Source organism: Ixodes scapularis, unplaced genomic scaffold (genome assembly GCF_016920785.2).
Source record: "Ixodes scapularis isolate PalLabHiFi unplaced genomic scaffold, ASM1692078v2 PGA_scaffold5__190_contigs__length_132052651, whole genome shotgun sequence".
NCBI lineage: Eukaryota > Metazoa > Arthropoda > Arachnida > Ixodida > Ixodidae > Ixodes > Ixodes scapularis.
The window spans coordinates 17171328-17189587 of NW_024609880.1; the positions used below are offsets into that span (position 1 = coordinate 17171328).

Consider the following 18260-nt stretch of genomic DNA (forward strand, 5'->3'; position numbering starts at 1 on the left):
TCAGGAAGCGCAATGTCTCCAAAGGTTATCTGAAACATAAAAATAGAACCAAATACGGTCATTACATCCATATGAATGCCTTTTAGATGAGCGCATGTGCACGAATGGCCGTGACATGCTGGTGGTAAGGAAGTGTTTGATGAAGAGAGCTAGCTAATAGTAAAGAGGGTAATAAGGCTAGTTTGAACATTTACTATATAAAGTCCACTGGTCAGGCTAGTCACCATCACATTGGCGCAAAGCATTTTTGTTTAATAGGGCGATTGATGCCTCACTCACACGCTTTTTTCCTTTTTCCCAAATTTCATATGCTTCATGCAGTTCTCTGCTTGTTCTGTCATTGTATTTGCGAGAATCTTAACATAATGCAATACCGGGGAACAGAGGCATCTGCTGCAGTGAATGGCGAGGTGGCCAGACAGGCTGGCTGGCGTGGCAGCCACATGCTCACGGGCAGGGTCATTCCCACATCTGGCCCATATACTGCCCCTCACAATATTGGTATCTGATACACAACGCCCAAAACACACCCAGCAATTTTATCCTTGTGTTTTATGCTGCAAGGCTAAGACGGCGGGGCTTGGGCCTGTTGATTCTGTGGCAGAGCCAAGCCATCCTATTGTGTGCCGAAGACATCACAGTAGTGCGGTACCGCTGACCGACTTCCTTGAATTGTGTGACACTGAGTGTACATACCTGCCAACCTGTGGAATTTCAAATTCATAAAAGTCGCGCGGCTGCGGCCGGGGGGGGGGGGGGGGGGGTTACCTGAAGCGATGTGCAGCTTAATGTCAGCCTGGCCAGCGTGCGAAACGCTTACATCACACGTGTACGTGCTACACAATCCAAACTTCTCTTGCTTTTTGGGCGGCATGAAGCACGGAAATTTCGACGTGTAGGACTTCAGGAACACCTGAAAGTACCTCTTTTGAGGTTTCGAGTTCGGCATTGCGCCGCGAAGCCACAGTGACAAGGAGAATGCTACAGTTACACGTGCAACAAACACAGACGCCATACTTTTTGCCTCGAAACTGGCCGAAACAACGAGGCCCCAGCCACGTCTGAACACGCCGAACCAACTTGCACCTGTGCACCGCCGAACACACGAACAAAGGCTTTGAGCTTTGGATTGGTTTTCGATTCGTGGCCACCGGGTAGACGGATAGTAAAAACCACGACGCTGCTGTGGACGGTACCTATCGCCCTCTTGTGGCAATACAAGATACCACCAACAACAAAGTTACAAAAACAACAACAAAAAAAAATAAAAAATTTTTTTGTAAGATTTGAAGCAAGATTTGTAAAATCGTAAAATTAGTCCCAATTTGTACATTTTACGAAAAATTCGGAAGAGTTGGCAGGTATGAGTGTAAGTATGGTACCACATCTGGTCTCACATTGGGCCTCTCACGAGCAGGCTTGTTTATGCCTCAACTTTATTTAACAAGCTTTTGGCGACCTGAATTATACACATCTGCAGGTAGCTTGCTTCTGGATAAACAAACCCACTCGTGAGAGGTCCAATGTAAGACCAGCTGTGATACCATACCCTCAGTTTCACACAATTAAGGAAAGTCGGTCAGCGCCACCGCATTCCCGTGGTGTCCTTGGCATCCAATAAGATGGCTCGGCTCTGCCACAGAATCAACATCATAGAGCAGCCGTCTGAGCCTTGCAGCATAAAACACAATAATAAATTTGTGGATGCATGAATGAACGTGCCCATGAGCACGTGGCTGCCGCGTGAGCTAGCCTGTCTGGCCACCTCGCCATTCACTGCAGCAAATGCCCCTGTTCCTTGGTGTTGCACGATGTTAAGATTCTTGCCAGATACAATGCCAAAACAAGCAGAGAACTGCATGAGGAATATGATATTTAGGAAAAAGGAAAAGAGTGTGTAAGTGGGGCATCAATTGCACTATTAAACAAAAATGCTTCGCGCGAAGTGATGATGACTAGGCTGGCCGAAGAGGCCTACATAGTAAATTGTCTTTCCAAATAAACAACAGTTGCGAGTGTGCCAAGGCTAATAGTAATCAATATTATTGATTACTATTAGCTATATTCCTAACAGCCATGCAAGTGTCCCTTTAAGAGAACATGCACATGGACTGTAGTAGGTGCCTCCAACTATAATTACGCTTCACTCTGTGATTGCAGCCTCCGGAAGTTCTGAATTGGCAATCTTGCAGCCTGCAGCAGTCGACTGGGGAAGTGTTATCGAAGCTGAAGAAAACATCCGCTGTCGAGCACATTCCAGGCTTGATCTGCGTCGTTTACTAAAGCAGTTTTCTGATTGTTTTTTTTTTATTTTGAAAATGCTAGTCCTTAAAGGCAACGCCCAGAAATTTTTAAGAAACTTCTACACATTATGCGATCGAGAATGAAATGTGTCCCACAGTGGATACAGTAAAACCCCAATTATGCATCCCCGGTTTATGCACAACTGGACGAGTCAGCAGAAACTCACTGATTTCTTTTGAAGTTCCAATGTGATAATAAAGATTGATTGGCACCTCTATTACACAATTTCTAGGTTACATTCATAGTTGCATGAGGGTTCTAGCTTTTTCAGATTCCAGCAGATTATCAGCTTAAAGGCTGTTTGGAAGTTCTGTATGTACAGTAGAACCTCGTTGATACGTTTCGAAAAAAACGCGAGAAAAAAAACGTACGATCCGGGAAAACGTATGATCCGAATTTGACATTTCTAGGCATTAGGAAAAAAACAAAAGTCGTGAGTGCAGCTGAAAAACGTTTAATAACAGTACCTCATTTACCGAAAACATCCGTCAGCTTCTGCTGGCGCGCACCTTGACCTTTTGGGAGGAACAATTCCTTTTGCAGCGTCTGCAGACCTCCCTCGGCTGCAGGGTTATCTTTTGTGGCAAAGTAACTCCGCAGCACATCCAGTGCAGCGACCGCCTGTGCGAAAGTAGCTCTTGGAGGAGTTTCTGGCTCATCCTCATCCTCGTCGACGTCGTGCTCGTCTCCGGTAACTTGGCCCTGTCGCAACTCCGCCACGATGTCAGCAACGGTTTGGGGGTCGCACGTTGGGACGTCGTCGTCCACAGCGACGAAATCGCTGAACGCCAGCTCCGCACCGGCGGATCGGAGCTCCTCGTCCATGTCATCTTCAGTCTCGCAGGGGTCGGGGTCACCGCTCACACAGGGCTCGGGCTCCTCCACTTCTGGCGAACGCCGAAACCCGCACTTCCTGAAACAGTTCTTGACTGTTTCGCTGGTCACGCTTTCCCACGATGCATTGAGGTAATGCATTGCATCAAGCAACGTGAGCTTGCCGGGGTCCTCGCCTCGGGAGACGCGAGCCAAGAAGCGTCGCACGATGCACTTCCTGTACAGGTGCTTCACGTTCTTGATGATCCCGGCATCCAGAGGCTGCAGGTGACTCGTCGTGTTCGCCGGCAGGAAGACGACTCGGAGGTTGCGCAGGAACGACGTGTCCTTCGGATGAGCCGAACAGTTGTCCAAAAAGAGAAGCCCCTTCCGGTCTTTGCACCCCAGTCGGCCGTCGAGGTACCGCAGAAACACTTCGAAGAGGCTGCAGGTCATCCAAGCCTTGGTGTTGTTCTTATACACGCAAGGAAGCCGAGCAAGGTTTTTCAGGCATGTCGGGTTCTTCCACTTCCCGATCATCCACGGCTTGATCATTTCCGTGCCATCTTCGTTGCAACAAAGCAGCACGGTTACTCGATCCTTGCTGACCTTCCCGCCGTGGCACGACTCCCCCTTTAAACTCAGGGACTTCGTGGGTTGCACCTTGAAAAACAGGCCAAGTTCATCGGCGTTGTAGACGTCGCGTGGGGCGTAGGCATTCACAATGCCCGGAAGCAATGAAATCCAGTTTTCAATATCCGCCGGATTCACGCTGGCTGCTTCGCCATTCACTTGGCGGTACGAGATGCCATGGCGAACCCGAAATCGGTCCATCCAGCCGTTCGAAGCTGCGAAATCCTCGATACCCATGATGTCTGCTATCTCCATGGCCTTTTCCCGCAGAATGCTGCCGTCGAAGTTCACACCAGACGCCCGTGCTTGCTTAAACCACTTAAGCAGTGCATCCTCCAACTCTCCGTGCTTTGCTCCGCGGGCCTGTTTCGTCGCTGCACCGAAGACCAGGGCGTTTTCTTCTATTTGCTTTCGTTTCGACACGACCGTGTTGACCGTCGACGCAGGCAGTCCGAGGTCCTTGGCGATGTCAATTCTTTTCCGTTTAGGATCCCGGTCGACAAGTGCCAGGATGTTCAACTTTTCCCTCAAAGTCAAAGGTTTCCGCTTGCGCGATGCCATCGCCGGTTATCGGGCACGGGTACGGAAAGAAGCTAGGCAGACGCGCACTACGGCACGGCAACAGAGAAATGGCGGAATGCCGACCTCGCGAAATGTCAAACAAAAAGTTGTCAGGTTCGTTCATTTACTACCACCCGTACATGGCTCAAGAGTTACTCTTAGGGAAGCGTTTATCATCCTCAGAGGCGCGTAGCCAGTTTAAATGGTGTCTTCAAGCATTTGATAGAGTAACCGAGAGTGACTCTTAGTCACGTGTCACGTGTCTATCATGAAAACGACTAAAAATCAAGAAGCGAACACATCGACATCGAGAACGTTCGGCGCGCGGTGCGTGCGGCGACAACCGTTCTGCCCGGAAAGATTGGGAGCTCATTGCCCAGAAAACGTATAATCCGATCGATGTTTAGCGAAACTTTGGACGTACTTCCCGGGAAATCGTATTATCCAGAAACGTATGAACCAGTCGTAACTCTATGGGACATTTTTCGAGCCCTCGATTCTGAACGTATGAGCCGGGAAATCGTATGAACCGAGATCGTATCAACGAGGTTCTACTGTATTTGACCCGTAACTGTTGTTTTTTGGATTATCCAATGTTGTCGCGCAGTCTCCTGAAAGTCACATAATCGAGGCACCACTATATCCTCCAGCTTTGAAAACGCCTCAACCGATTGAATGCTGCGCGCCCTACAGTGGCTGAATGAGAACTTCCGCTGGCCGCATTCGTGGAGTGTGGCAGCATCACTCGGAAAATCATCGAAAGATAGTGGTGAACCTAATACACTATTTCCATCCAGTTCCCAGAATTTAGAAGGCGTGCGTAGAGGCAATGAGGGATATATCTGTTGCAAAAATTGTTCCCTGGGTTCTAACTGAATTATATTTAGGTTATGAAAATGATCAGCAGAAAGCAGTCCTGACATTGTTGGGATGGCCTAAGCCTGCATGAACAGACACCCCATATACAGCATCTAATTAAAAAAAAGAACCTTTTAAAAAAGAGGACGGGTCTGCTGAAACCTTGCAAACCACGAACAAAGCAAATCACTGAGATTTAAGGACACGACAGAAACAGAGACAACACAAAACAATTCAGAAATGAAACCAACAATACGGTTAGCGCTGTTTGAAGAACCATTACCTTTCTATGCCTCAACATTGCTAAGCTTCTTCCATAGATTCCAATGCTTACCTCTTCGCACATCCTGGTGGAATGTGGAAACTTAGGCCTCACATTATAAGGTCAGTAAGTATAGCTATGGTCCTAATAGTTGAACCTCTCTAATAGGCACATTTTTTGCTAGAACATATGGTTCGTTCACACTTTTAAAAAGCAGTCTTGCTGCCGACCGAATTTGGTCACCAAAAAAGGACCGAACTGTTCAGGCTTAGCAGAATGGACAATTGGGCGAGTTTACGGTAGAGATCATTATAACTTACAGTACGACTAGGACAAAGAGAGACAGAGGAGAAAACACAGGCCAAGCGCTTAACGAGCAACTGATTTGATTGAAAAGGAAATACATATGATGATGCTGCTGCTCGTCCAGGCATGCCCCTCCGTGGTCCTGGCGCTTTTTCTTTCACTTAACACGATACCAGCCGAATTATCCGAGATACAAAAAGCCGATCTCGCTCTTCATCAAAGTCACTGTGGGCTGGCTCACACACAAGGATCCGTTTTGTGTTATGTAGTACGTCTGCATCATTTCTCGGGGTAGTTTCTGGTTGTGTCGGAACATCACTGTCGTGTTGTTCAAAAGGGGTTGGCATCCGCAATCCCGGCAATGCATTGTGAGATGCGTGTGAGCGGTTCCTTTCATAGAACTGTGGTGTTTTCGTAGTCTTATGTTGAGGCAACTCCCAGTTTGTCCTATGTAGGCACGCCCGCAGGAAAACGGGATCTTGTAGACCACACCTTTTATGCAAGCGACAAACTGCATTCCGTGTTTGATGCTGCAGCGGCTGTGAGATGTAGGATCGTCATTTCTCGCACGTTTGTTGACTGTGGAGAACACAGATTTAAGCTTGTGGCGGGCGGAAAAAACAACATTCACATTGTATCTCGTGGCAGCTTTCTTGAGTCCGTGGGAAAGACGGTGGATGTACGGTATGACTGAAGTTTTCCTTTTCTCTTTCTGCTCGAGGTCACATTGCTCGATCTCTGGATCTGTTTTAAGGTATTTCACGATTTTTTCGCAAGCTGAAGTAATGACCGAATTAGGACACCCCGAATCCTTGAACCGTTGAATTTGGGACATGAAGCTGGAACTCAATTTGTGGATGCATGTGCTTGTTAAATCTGTCCTCAGACAGGAAAATGCGATGCCTTGTGTGACGAGTTTGGAGTGGGCTGAAATCCACATTCATCGGATGGCAGGACAAGGTGTACCTACAGAAGTCCGGAGTATGCATAGGGTCGAGGGTAGCCTCTGTGCTCAGTAACATCTTCCTAGGCACGATCCATCGGGATCTGGAACCTTGCTTGGAGAAAAACACCAAAAAAGTGTTTAGGTACGTAGACGATTATTTGGTCTTCGTTGAGAGGGCTAATTTCCATCAGAAGCTTGACGATGTGCTGAAGATCTTCACGAAAAAAAGGCAAGGACTCCGATTCACCTATGAAGCCCCAAAAAAGAACCTTATTGAGTTCCTGGATCTCCGCATCAAAGAGGGGGATGATCATGTTTGCTGGTGTTACAGTCCCAGAACAGCAAAGGCTCTTCTAAACTTTCAGTCAGCCCACTCTAAACTCGTCAAACAAGGCATCGCATTTCCCTGTCTGAGGACAGCTTTAACAAGCACATGCATCCACAAATTGAGTTCCCACTTCATTTCCAAAATTCAACGGCTCAAGGATTTGGGGTATCTTAATTCGGTCATTACTTCAACTTGCGAAAAAATCGTGAAATACCTTAAAACAGATCCAGAGATCGAGCAATGTGACCTCGAGCAGAAAGAGAAAAGGAAAACTTCAGTCATACCATACATCCACCGCCTTTCCCACGGACTCAAGAAAGCTGCCTCGAGATACAATGTGAATGTTGATTTTTCCGCCTGTCACAATCTCGGCTCTGTGTGCTCCACAGTCAACAAACGTGCGAGAAATGACGATCCGACATCTCAGCCGCAGCAGCATCAAACACGGAATGCAGTTTGTCGCCTGCATAAAAGGTGTGGTCTAGAAGATCCCGTTTTCCTGCGGGCGTGCCTACATAGGACAAACTGGGCGTTGCCTCAAGATAAGACTACAAGAACACCACAGTTCTACAAAAGGAACCGCTCACACACATCTCGCGATGCATTGCCGGGATTGCGGATGCCAACCCTTTTTTAACAACACGACAGTGATGTTCCGACACAACCAAAAACTACCCCGAGAAATGATGGAGACATACTACATAACACAAAACGGATCTCTGTGTGTGAGCCAGCCCACAGTGACTTTGATGAACAGCGAGATCGGCTTTTCGGATCTCGGATAACTCGGCTGGTATCGTGTTGAGTAAAAGAAGAAGCGCCAGGGCCACGGAGGGGCATGCCTGCCTGAGCAGCAGCAGCATCATATGTATTTTCTTTTCAATAGAATCAGTTGCCAGTTCAGCGCTTGTCCTGTGTTTTCTCCTCTGTCTGTCTTTGTCCTAGTCGCACTGTAAGTTATAATGTTGAGGCTTACTACTCCCTGCCGTTCCCATATGATGTATCTGGGAAATCAGTTTCCTTAGTACAACCCTGCCGTGCCAGTGTGCGTCGGCGGAGGAAGTTAGGAGCTCAACTTTTGACAAACACCATGCATTACTTTGAGTAGGTGACCTATGCTCATTGCTCAGTGACAACCAAGAAATATGCGAGCACCGAACGAAAGCTGTCCACAGCACGGGGTCTGATTTTCGTCTTGGCAAGAGTGAAGGAGCTAAAAGACTGTTTGCAAATATGTTGCCTGTCAGTGCGAGAAAAAGAAGAGTTTGGGAAGTCAACGCACTGGATTTTCTGTGACCAAAAGGGGGACCGAGCAGAACACAGATTTAAGATTAATAATTAGTGAAGCATCATCAATCAGGTGCGACTCGTGTTCTCACCGAATGGGCAGTCAAGGCTGACATGACACTCGTGTTCAATCCGCGCTTCACACTGACTCCTTTTAGGTAACATGGAAAATCGGTGCTAAAACCTCAAGTTCGTCTAAATTGTGTTGGTTTCGCCTGCCATGAAGTGTCAATCACCGACGAAAACAGAACAAAAAAGACATTGATGTATCGTCTGCTAAACGAGATTTAAAATGATTTGTGAACGTCTGCTATATCACAAAGGATGCAATAGACCTTTTTTAAAAGCTGCATCTACCTACCCTGGCACCAAAAGGCAGTGTGCTGTCGCAAACCAACTGTAGCTGAGGACAGAAAAGGCCGAGCAAGACAAGGAAGGCAAGCGGCAAGGCCATTGCAAGCTGAGGAGGCATGTGACAGAGCCTTGCACGAGACATCCTCGCGCCGCCGAAATTCATTTTCTTGCTGCACATAAGCTGACATTCCCTGGTGTGACATATGGCAATAGAATTCCTGCCTTTTGTTCTAATTGAAAAGTTTTCTCCAGCAAAAAAGAAAAAAAAAGATCAAAAGGGTCTTTGATCGATCCGCTTGCCACAGGATATTCCACAGAGTTCTGACACCCAGCGTCAAAAGTCTGCGATTGTGGTTCGAGCATCAAAATAATCTGATCAAATTTTGACGCCCAGCGTCAAAATTTCGTGTGAATGAGCCATTACGGTTAGGAAAAAGACAAGATAAAAGATTCACACCTTTAACTGCGATGTGAAGAAAAAAAATTGTTACATACCATATTCTACACAATATCCTCTTGAACCACAGGGCCTGCCACTCCACGAGTCTCCATAGCCGCAACAAGGGGTGACACACCTGCCGGTAGGAAGCATCAAATTATAAGAAAATTACTGGTTCAACAGTCAACACTGAAAGCGCAGGCGCTTTGAAGTTACACACATGTGACACCTGGTTTAACATTAAGGAAAATTAAAAGTGCACACGATTAAAGCAAACACTGCACCAAACTTGCTCCTAGACTTCAAACTTTTAATATGAATGGTGGGAAAGCATGAAGCTGTGAAATCCAAGCCTGAAATCCCATGCTGGACATGTGTATACTCACCATAAAGAAACCATTTGGGAAATTATCCGAGCCCTTTAACTTGCACTAGAAATATTGCTCTCCCTTCAGACTGCTTCGCCACCCCAATACCCCTCAAATCTCATTCCCTGACCTCAGTCAGCTCAGTTCAGTGGCTGTCACTTTTATTTTCAAAATTTCTCTCCTAGTGCACATTCAGTATTTTTGTGCATATTTCACTGCTTTCGACACGGGCACTCACTGTCAACACGCCGCTTCACAAACCGTTCCCAAATCGAGTAAGAATGCTGCTGCCACTCTATATCATACTATGAGTGGCCCCATTTCACCTATGTACAGCTGCAACTTTAAAGAGAAATGCACAAGCTATTCCTGTAAGGAGAACAGCAAATTGAGGCATGAAAATTGACACTGTGTGTAAACATAGAGACAGTCAAACTCCAAACCCAAGCAGGGTCAGCTCTCGCATCACGATTCAGTGCTTTACCATCACAGATATTGCCTACCCTGATTTTGAAAAAGTCTCTCCTGTATCAGCATTCAGTTTAACGAAAAAAACTTACAGAATCACAAAGAATGGTAGCAGCAGTAGTACTCATTTTGGGATATGAAGAAGCTTGTTGACCATTTAACGCAGGGAATTAAAGCAAAGTGTAGATAAGAAAAATGTTTTAAACTTTATTTTTTTGCTCTGTATACATCTTTGTAAGTATGGCCTATGGGCGCCGCCATCTTGCTTACTGGGGGGTACTTAGGTACACTGTGGGCCGCGCCATAATCTGACTACGTCTTCTTCTCAAGGCATCGTAATTAGGTTATGGCGCAGCTCACGTGCTCTCCAGCTAGGAAGATGGCGGCGCCCAGGGGACGTACCTGCAAATGTGTGTATGTAATCGATCACTAAAGTTATTTTTGGTGCAAATGAACTTCTAAGCAAAAAATCTTTTAGGTTGCAAATTTGCGACATCGAGCAGTTAGGCCTGGACAAATAGGTTATACTGTTTCACCTTACATCCGGATGCAGAGGACGCTACGTTACAACCTCGACCTCCTGTGCTCTGGCCTCGGCCGCCCTAGCCTCAGCGTCCCCCAGTCAGGTCGGTCCTGGTCTCAACCTGCTCCATGCTGGCTTCAGCCTCGGTGGCCCTGCCCTGGTTTCGGCCTCGTTGGCCCAGGCTTTGACCTTATTAGCCCTGGCTTCAGCCCCGGTCTGAGGCTCACTGGCCCTGGTCTCGACATTGTTGGCCCAGGTCTCGCCCTTCTTTATCCGGGACTCCTTGGACCTAGCAGAGGCCTCTTCAGCAGAGGCCAGGGCAGGTACAGCGAAGACAGGTCCTCGAGCTTGTGATGCAACGTCCTCAGGATCCCCAGAAGATGCACGGAGCTATAAACAGAAAATATAAGCAGTAATGATAGATTATCAGAGTTGTACAACAAAGTATAACATTGGAAGTCCTAAGCAACTGCTTCCCAGAAGTGACCTCTGACTGACCCGCAAAGTTGCATTCCCGTTGCCACCAACTTTTTCTAATGCTGAGGAAAATAACATCATATGTCATCTGCCCTCACAGTGCAAAGGTTACTGAAACAGTATATCTAGTCTCCAATTACTTCAGCATTCTGAACAGCTTGCAGTTTGCATGAATGAATAATTGATAAGTACACTTGAAAAAGCAATAATGACATTGATTAAAATATATCTAACCAAGCACCAAAATGGCAACATTATATAAATCTGATGCGCTCTCCATAAAGCTAACACTTTCTAACAAAAATGTTGTTATACATACCCTGTGACCTTTCAGCTCCTGGCGAAGCTTTTTGAGAAGCTTGTCCTCCACAGTGTCTTTTTTTTTTTTTCTTGTGGGCTGCTTGTTCTGCAACGAGTGATTTCAAGAAAAAAAAATCAGCAAGTTTTTGCAAAATTTCGAAAGACGTTGCGAACGTCGCTGTTGAAGCCGCAGGATCACAGCGTGGTTCATGTTCCGAAGTTCCGCGATTATAAGCTGCGCCATTGTAAACTCATTTCCTTGACGTCACACTTCGAGCAGAAGAAGCTCTTGTCGAAAAAATATTCAGCGACGGACTCACCCGGTCTGTGTCCGCCGGAGCATCATCTCGTAGAGTGCGAATCGTCATCATCGGGGAACACCATCTGTAGTTCTTCAGCCCATTTCGACCAAGTTTCCAGTCGCTTCCCGGTCGTTGGATGCCACTCAAGCCGTCCCGCTCACCTTTGATGAAGCAACAGCGAGCGTTATTTCATCGCTCCACCCGGACTGCGTTGCGCCGCCACCGTGTTGATATGCGCCTCCCAGTCCCGCGCACTTCATGGCGCTCGCTGCCGACGACGAGTCAGAGAAGGCGGGAATGGACGCCGTCAAGTCTGGCATCGCGGTCACCGATGCGAAGCCCGGTTGCGACGCCAGGGTCCGTACGAGCTCACGGTCCGCGGCCATGGCTGTGCTTTCTCGTCGAGTCAACGGGAACACTGAACGGCCTCTCGTCGGTGGTGGAAACAATGGACGCGCACCACCGCCCGCGAAGAAGACTCACGTTCGTCGGCGTGAACGTGGCTGTCGCAGCCACCACTGTTCCGGGAAGGCTCAGCGGTAATCCCACTTCGGAATGCTAAAGTTTTTGAAGTAACATCATCGAACGTTCATAAAAAAAACTGGTTTATTTAAAGACAACAAAACTGACGGCTGATCAATCCGGCACCATCTGGATGAATGCATGGGTATGGATACTACTGCGGCACCTTGCAACGCACTTTGTAACGGGCGGTAGCTTGCGCCACCTAGCTTAAGTCTAAAAAGCGACGTATTTGCAAACGTGGTCGGTCACGCTCGCGACTGATAGAAATACCAAGAACTCAAACGCGTCACGACAGCAACAGACCCCAAATCATTCGAATTTTAACACTGCAATGAAACCACGCGGAGCTCTCAGACGCAGACACGATGAAGCTTGTTTTTTCTGCGTCGACGAAACTCAGGAGCATCGATTTCGCGACCCGGTGCACCACTACACAAACTGCACTGCTTTATAATCCGACTGAGAACTATCGACGACAGAAGATTGCTCGTCGATGTTGGTGGGGCAAATAACACGTAGCACTGATGATTAAACGATGGAATCACAGACGTAGTCGGTCATGCTCGCATATTTGTTGATTGTCACCAAGCAATCACTTTCTTTGTACGCGGTGTTCGGATTCATCCGCCAAGCTCCTGACTTTTGCGGGTTGCGATGTGATATCAGCCTCCCGAAGCTGGTGCGTATCTCACTCGCTGTTGCAGGCTGCTCACCGCGTCCGTGTAACCAGAACGAACTGGAAACGACAACAACTACGCTGAGACTGCAGCGGCTACCTTTCATATTCCTGAAGATATCAACTAAACGTACCTTTCACAGTTTTTCTTGCGCTCTTGTGAGGGGTAACCACTGCGTCAACGCAACTATTGTTGTCGTTTCCAGGCGGCTCATTTCTTGATCGCCACGCCGGGAAGCTACGCGTCCACAGCGTGTGCGCAACTTATAATGGTCACTACACTCATTCTGGGACGGTGCAATCGCAGACGTAGTCGGTCACGCCTGCCACCGGAACGCTGAGAACTTGATCAGGGGGCTCACGTACAGCACTGAAACGCCACAGCGCTCGAAACAACGCGAGCTGCTGACGCCATTTCATGACACAGACACAGCGACGAAGCACAATGTTGTCCTCATTTCATGGTGAGCGCAGCTAAGCATACTCGGTGCATGCTCTGATTATCCTTTCAGCGCACTTCCATAGTAAACTTTTCGTTCACTAAAAGAAACCTTAGAGAGGCAACTGATAAGTCACTGCACGAATACTTACAAGATCCTTCCAGCTTACTTCCATAACGTTCTTCTAGTGCACTAAAAGATACCCAGGGCAGGCTACTAGTAAGACGCTTCGCATGAACTTAGAAGCTACTTAGGTCTTAGCTAGTTTACTAAAAGTATACTATTACAGTACTTACTTCAAGCATACTAAGAAAGGACACTAATAGTACAAGCCTACTTCTGGCTAGCATCCTTTAAGGACAATTTTAGTATACTTCTTAAGAATGAGTATCTTAAAAGACCGTAAAGTATACTTAAAGTAACCTAGTTTTCGCTAAGGGGCGTCTTGGAGAAACATGTTCTGCGTGATGAAAATGACCGAAGCATTATAGTGATGAGCAGCTCCTATAAAATATTCACAAATGTCTTTGAGCTTCGTTCGATTTGCGAGAAAGTGGTCGAATATGATCAGCGAGTCTCTTTCGGGGTCTAAATTTTGCGGGATCTCTCTGGTGAAAATGACCCCGCTCGTCTCCGAAAACCAGCTCTGGGGAAACACGTAGACGTAGTAGACGACGTGAAACTCTTTATCGAACATTTTTCTTCTAAATCTCAACAATTTGCGAATATATGTGCTTTTGCCCGATTTAGAGGATCCAATCATCGTGATTGACGCCGGCGTTTGGAAACAAAATTTCTCCAGGCCCGAAGACATGACCATGCATGCTAAGCTAGTAGACGAGTGAAAAGAAGGCATCGCAGACACGTTTCTAAGTGCTCGCACGAAGCACATTCCCGCGCGGCGGGAGACTCGCGCGGCTTCACGATAAACACGAGTCGCAACAGTGCTGCGGTTTATAGCGACGCCCGAACGTATACTCAAATCACAATGTTTACCCAACGAAGGATAACCGATAAAAAGAAAAAGCGGATGCTCCCCAAGCTCGGAGCTGACCGCGTGATACAAACTAACAGGAACAAGTCTAGACATGTTTGGACGTGTATCGAGAGCTTGGAAAAAGATATATCCTCGCTTTGTGTCCTTTTTTGGTCTTTATTTCAAAAATCAGGTTACAGAGCGGAGCAGCAGGAGAGCTTTAAAGCGGGAGAAGGAAATTGCTTGCGCACGAGTACGGAATAGTGTGTGTCGTTCCGTCGGTAGTCGCTCGACGAGAAAGCTTGAATGCATTCGCGGAGCGGTACACCGCAACACAGGCGCGCACCCACGTATAGACAGTAAAGTCCGCACGTGTGCGACAGAGTCCCTTGAATTCTTCTCTTGGAATAGAAGAAAGCCGCTGCGCCTCCGATGAAGTCGTAAAATTCCCCGTGAATCGGAATCATTCCGAAACTGTCAAAATAACTAATTGCCTTGTCCTTTGGGCATACGTAGAAAAGAACCCAGTGTTCACCGAACGAAGACCTCGGTGCCGTATTCACTACGTAAAGACCGGGTGACGCTGTCTCTTGACCAATCTCATCGCATGCGAACGTGCCACGAAACCAGGGACGCGTGCAATGATTTCCCGCGAACATTGGGTAAAATTCGTGTTCTTCCATTTCAATCGGCAAACTTGACGTTTCTCTCCTTGTCAATTTCCAGGACGCGAGGCGTTTCTGACATAAAGAGAATGGTGATGGCTTTAGTTAGATCCTGCTTGAAGGTCAAGGTGAGTCTCACGTTCGCCGTGGAGATTGGACAAAGACTCTGCTCTTCCCTGTCCGGAGTCAAAATATAGTAGAGCAGAAAGGAGTCTTTTGAGAAGGCACCTTTAGAGTAGGGGACGTCTTTTCGATCGAGGCGGTGTTGGAAGCTCATATAGGCCTTCATGTACAGATCTTGAGCAATGTCAAACTGCTCCGTCTGCTGGCAGCCACCCACGTCCAGGACCGCCGTTTTCAGGTTGAAGTGTTCGAGCTTGAAGGGGTCGTGCTCGCGACTTCCCTGAAACGCCTCGTTCTTCACGAAAGCGACGAGGAGCTTTGACGGCACTCGATGCGGATACAGATCGTCGAGGACAATGTGCGACACACCGGGCGAAACGGTTCTGGTCTTGATCTCCACCCCACGTAGTAGATAAGTTGCGAGAGAGGACTGCAGACGTCTTTCGATGCCCACAAGCACCGTGGGGGCCACTTTCACGCGTCGAATGTAGAGCACAATGCAAGGAAGTTGGACGACGTGTTTCTGGGGAACCGTCGAAGCGGCCAAGAGCCTGAAATCTTGGGTATTTTGCCGCAGCACGATGCGAATATCCACCCCGTTCAAGAGAAGCTTGTCCTGGTGACATATGTCCCTCATAAGAGGACAAAACAAATCACAGAGCGTACTTCCTTCGGTTCTTTTGAAACGTGCCATAAGGCCCTTAGCATCGGCGGGAAGGTCGAGCTTTTCGGACGTATTTACCGGGTCGTTTTCGTACAACATCGCGGAAAGAGAGTGATCCCTACTCGTCTGGTTTGCGTGCAGGAGAATATCGAGATAGGAACGATAAGCATAATTCTCGTACTGGCTCACCAAAGTCTGATTCAGATACGCGTGTAAGTATTGAAAAAGGGAGCTTCCAAATGCCTGAACCGGTATGACCTTATCGTGCGTGACAGTTCCGTCCGTCGCTGTGGTGCTCGCGGGATCGCCATTGGCTCGCACGATTTTTGACTGGATGTGCAGGAAGCTTGATTTCAGATCGTAGAAGTGAGGTCCTAGAGACGGAACGTGAAATTCTAAGACGGAAGTGGGTGTTGTCGTGGCGACCGGAAAGAATTCGATATATTCGGACTTTTCCAAAGCAAAATACGTCGGCGGAAGAGAGAACAGATCGAGCTCTCCGCTGGTGCACAGACAGGAACGCTCGTGCAGGGTAAAAATATCGCCCGTCATTTTTTTTTTTTTAGAGATCGAAAAAGTCATGCACGACCTTTCGTTTCTTTTGTCGTCCAGAAAGTGAACAGCACTGGCTGGACGCCTTTCTTTTATGCCCTCCGCCAGACTGCAGCTTTTGGAGAAACTCGTCTCTGGTGCTTCGATAGGTGCGGCCAATTCTCTTCTTTACGGCGTCCTTCAGCGAGGAACCCTGCCTCATTCGCTCTGCGATATCTCTACCCGTGGACACTAGTCTTCGACCCAGGTAAAGGGCCACTCGCTTTGTAAACACTGGCGATAGCCTCTGATAGATGTCCGACAGTACTCCGCTCCCAACTTGGAACAGGCGCCCGGACACAAAATGCCGCAGCGGTCTTTCTCCGGAACCCGAGAAATGTTCTAAACAACACGGTGGGGACTTTACGTGCATTTTCTAAAATGAAGAGTGGCTGCAACGCGACCCGATCCGTCCAAAAATGGGATGTAGCTTCCTCTCTCGCCAACAAGCTCGAGACAAATGGTGCTCACTTCTTTTACGATCACCTTCTTATATTGCGGTAGATTGAAAGAATGCGATATCATTTCGTTTCGTTTTGACACTACGAATGGGACGACTCTCAAGAGAGGAGCTTCCCGTCACCGACGTGCTCCGCTTCTATGATATCGCAATAGGTAAAAATGTAATTGCTGGGAAATAATATGACATCACGGTCTGCCACCGAGAAGGAAGTGTACACGCTTTTCTGACCAAAGCCAAGTATGTGGGATAAGTGAGCATTGATTAAGATATACCCGCTGTGGTGCAACTGTAACTCTACGACTTTGATGTATGGATTATAACGAAGCAATATTTTCGAAGAATTTGAGCTTAAGATGAGACTGGTAGGCGCTGTTTATCGCGTTAATGAGATCTTCTGGCGATTCGTAGAAGCCCTCGAAGATCTCAATTCGATCCTGAGTCATCAGGTGCTTTACCCTCGTCAGCTCTACCTCTACCTCCCGATCGAATGTATCTTCCTCCACGGGGCTGCCTTCGACGGGCTGACCTGTTCCAAAAACGATCTCTACAAATCCGTGTCTTTTCGACAATGTAGGTGACATGCGCAGTGCGTTGTTTCTCTGGAAGCTTAAAGAGTAACATTTTCTTTTTCGCTCGAAGCTCGTCTTGGGACCAAAGAGCTCTCGCAGGGCACTTTTCACCAGCGCGATAAAGTCTTGCTTTGGCTGTATTCGGAGCTTTTTGGTGCCTTCTACTTTCCCGGCATCCGTAGGCCTGACCAAGTACAGCTCGTTAGATGGGCTCGTCACATTCTTAATGCTAAATGGGAAGTTAAGTTCCTCTAGGGCTAACTCGTACGGTTCGTTTAATATAATAGGTTGAGGCAATTGTACCCTGAACTTGCTCAAACTATTGTCGTGAAAAATGTCCGACGAGGCATTTGAGAATAGATTCACGTACAACTTATCCCTCATTTCGCTTCTTCGCGACCGATCTGTACGTAGGTCGATAGCAGACTGACCGGACCGCTATCAGGGTTAAGTCTTTTTTTTCTTTCATTAGCAACCAACCGAAGGAGACACACGGAGACATCTTAGATTTAATGATTTTTTTTTTATTTCCACGAGTCTACGGTATCCACGGTGATGAGGCGATATCGAAGAACGTCGGTGGCCAGGCAATGGATGTAGGTGGCTTCGATGTGGTGCTTATACTGCATCGCGCGTTTGATAATCTTCAGCGTATCCGCGATGAATTCCACCACGTCCGTCGTCTCCGATGCGGTCACCTTGGTCAACACCTTGCCCGACCAATGGGATAAGAGCACAAAGGGCTGCTCGTGAGATTCCCACTCCTTGTCCCGCCCCTTGTAGCTCTCGTAGACGTGGGCTATTATCCTGAACACAGCGGGGTCCACTTCATATGGAACGAACTTGCCAAAAATGACGAGGTCCACCAGCAGATCCAACGCAGACACGAAGAAGTTGTTGTTTGCGTTTCGATGTGCAGCGCAGGCTTCGACATCGCTCCATCGAGTGTGTTCTTCTTCGCAGCCATCGAGACGTTGACGCACGAGCATATTGTCGGTGACGACCTCCGGCGCACAAGTGACGTTCCGAGCCCGACTGC

The 18260-nt window shown here is 47.7% G+C and overlaps 1 protein-coding gene across 1 annotated transcript; it reads right to left on the reverse strand.

Moving 5' to 3' along the window:
- Positions 1-2772: 2772 nt before the first annotated feature.
- LOC115323345 (tigger transposable element-derived protein 6-like) lies at positions 2773-4585 on the reverse strand. The gene has a single exon (XM_029983732.4). It carries the CDS (start codon positions 4309-4311, stop codon positions 2773-2775), a length of 1539 nt encoding a protein of 512 aa, XP_029839592.2. The 5' UTR covers positions 4312-4585.
- Between the last annotated feature and the right edge of the window lie 13675 nt (positions 4586-18260).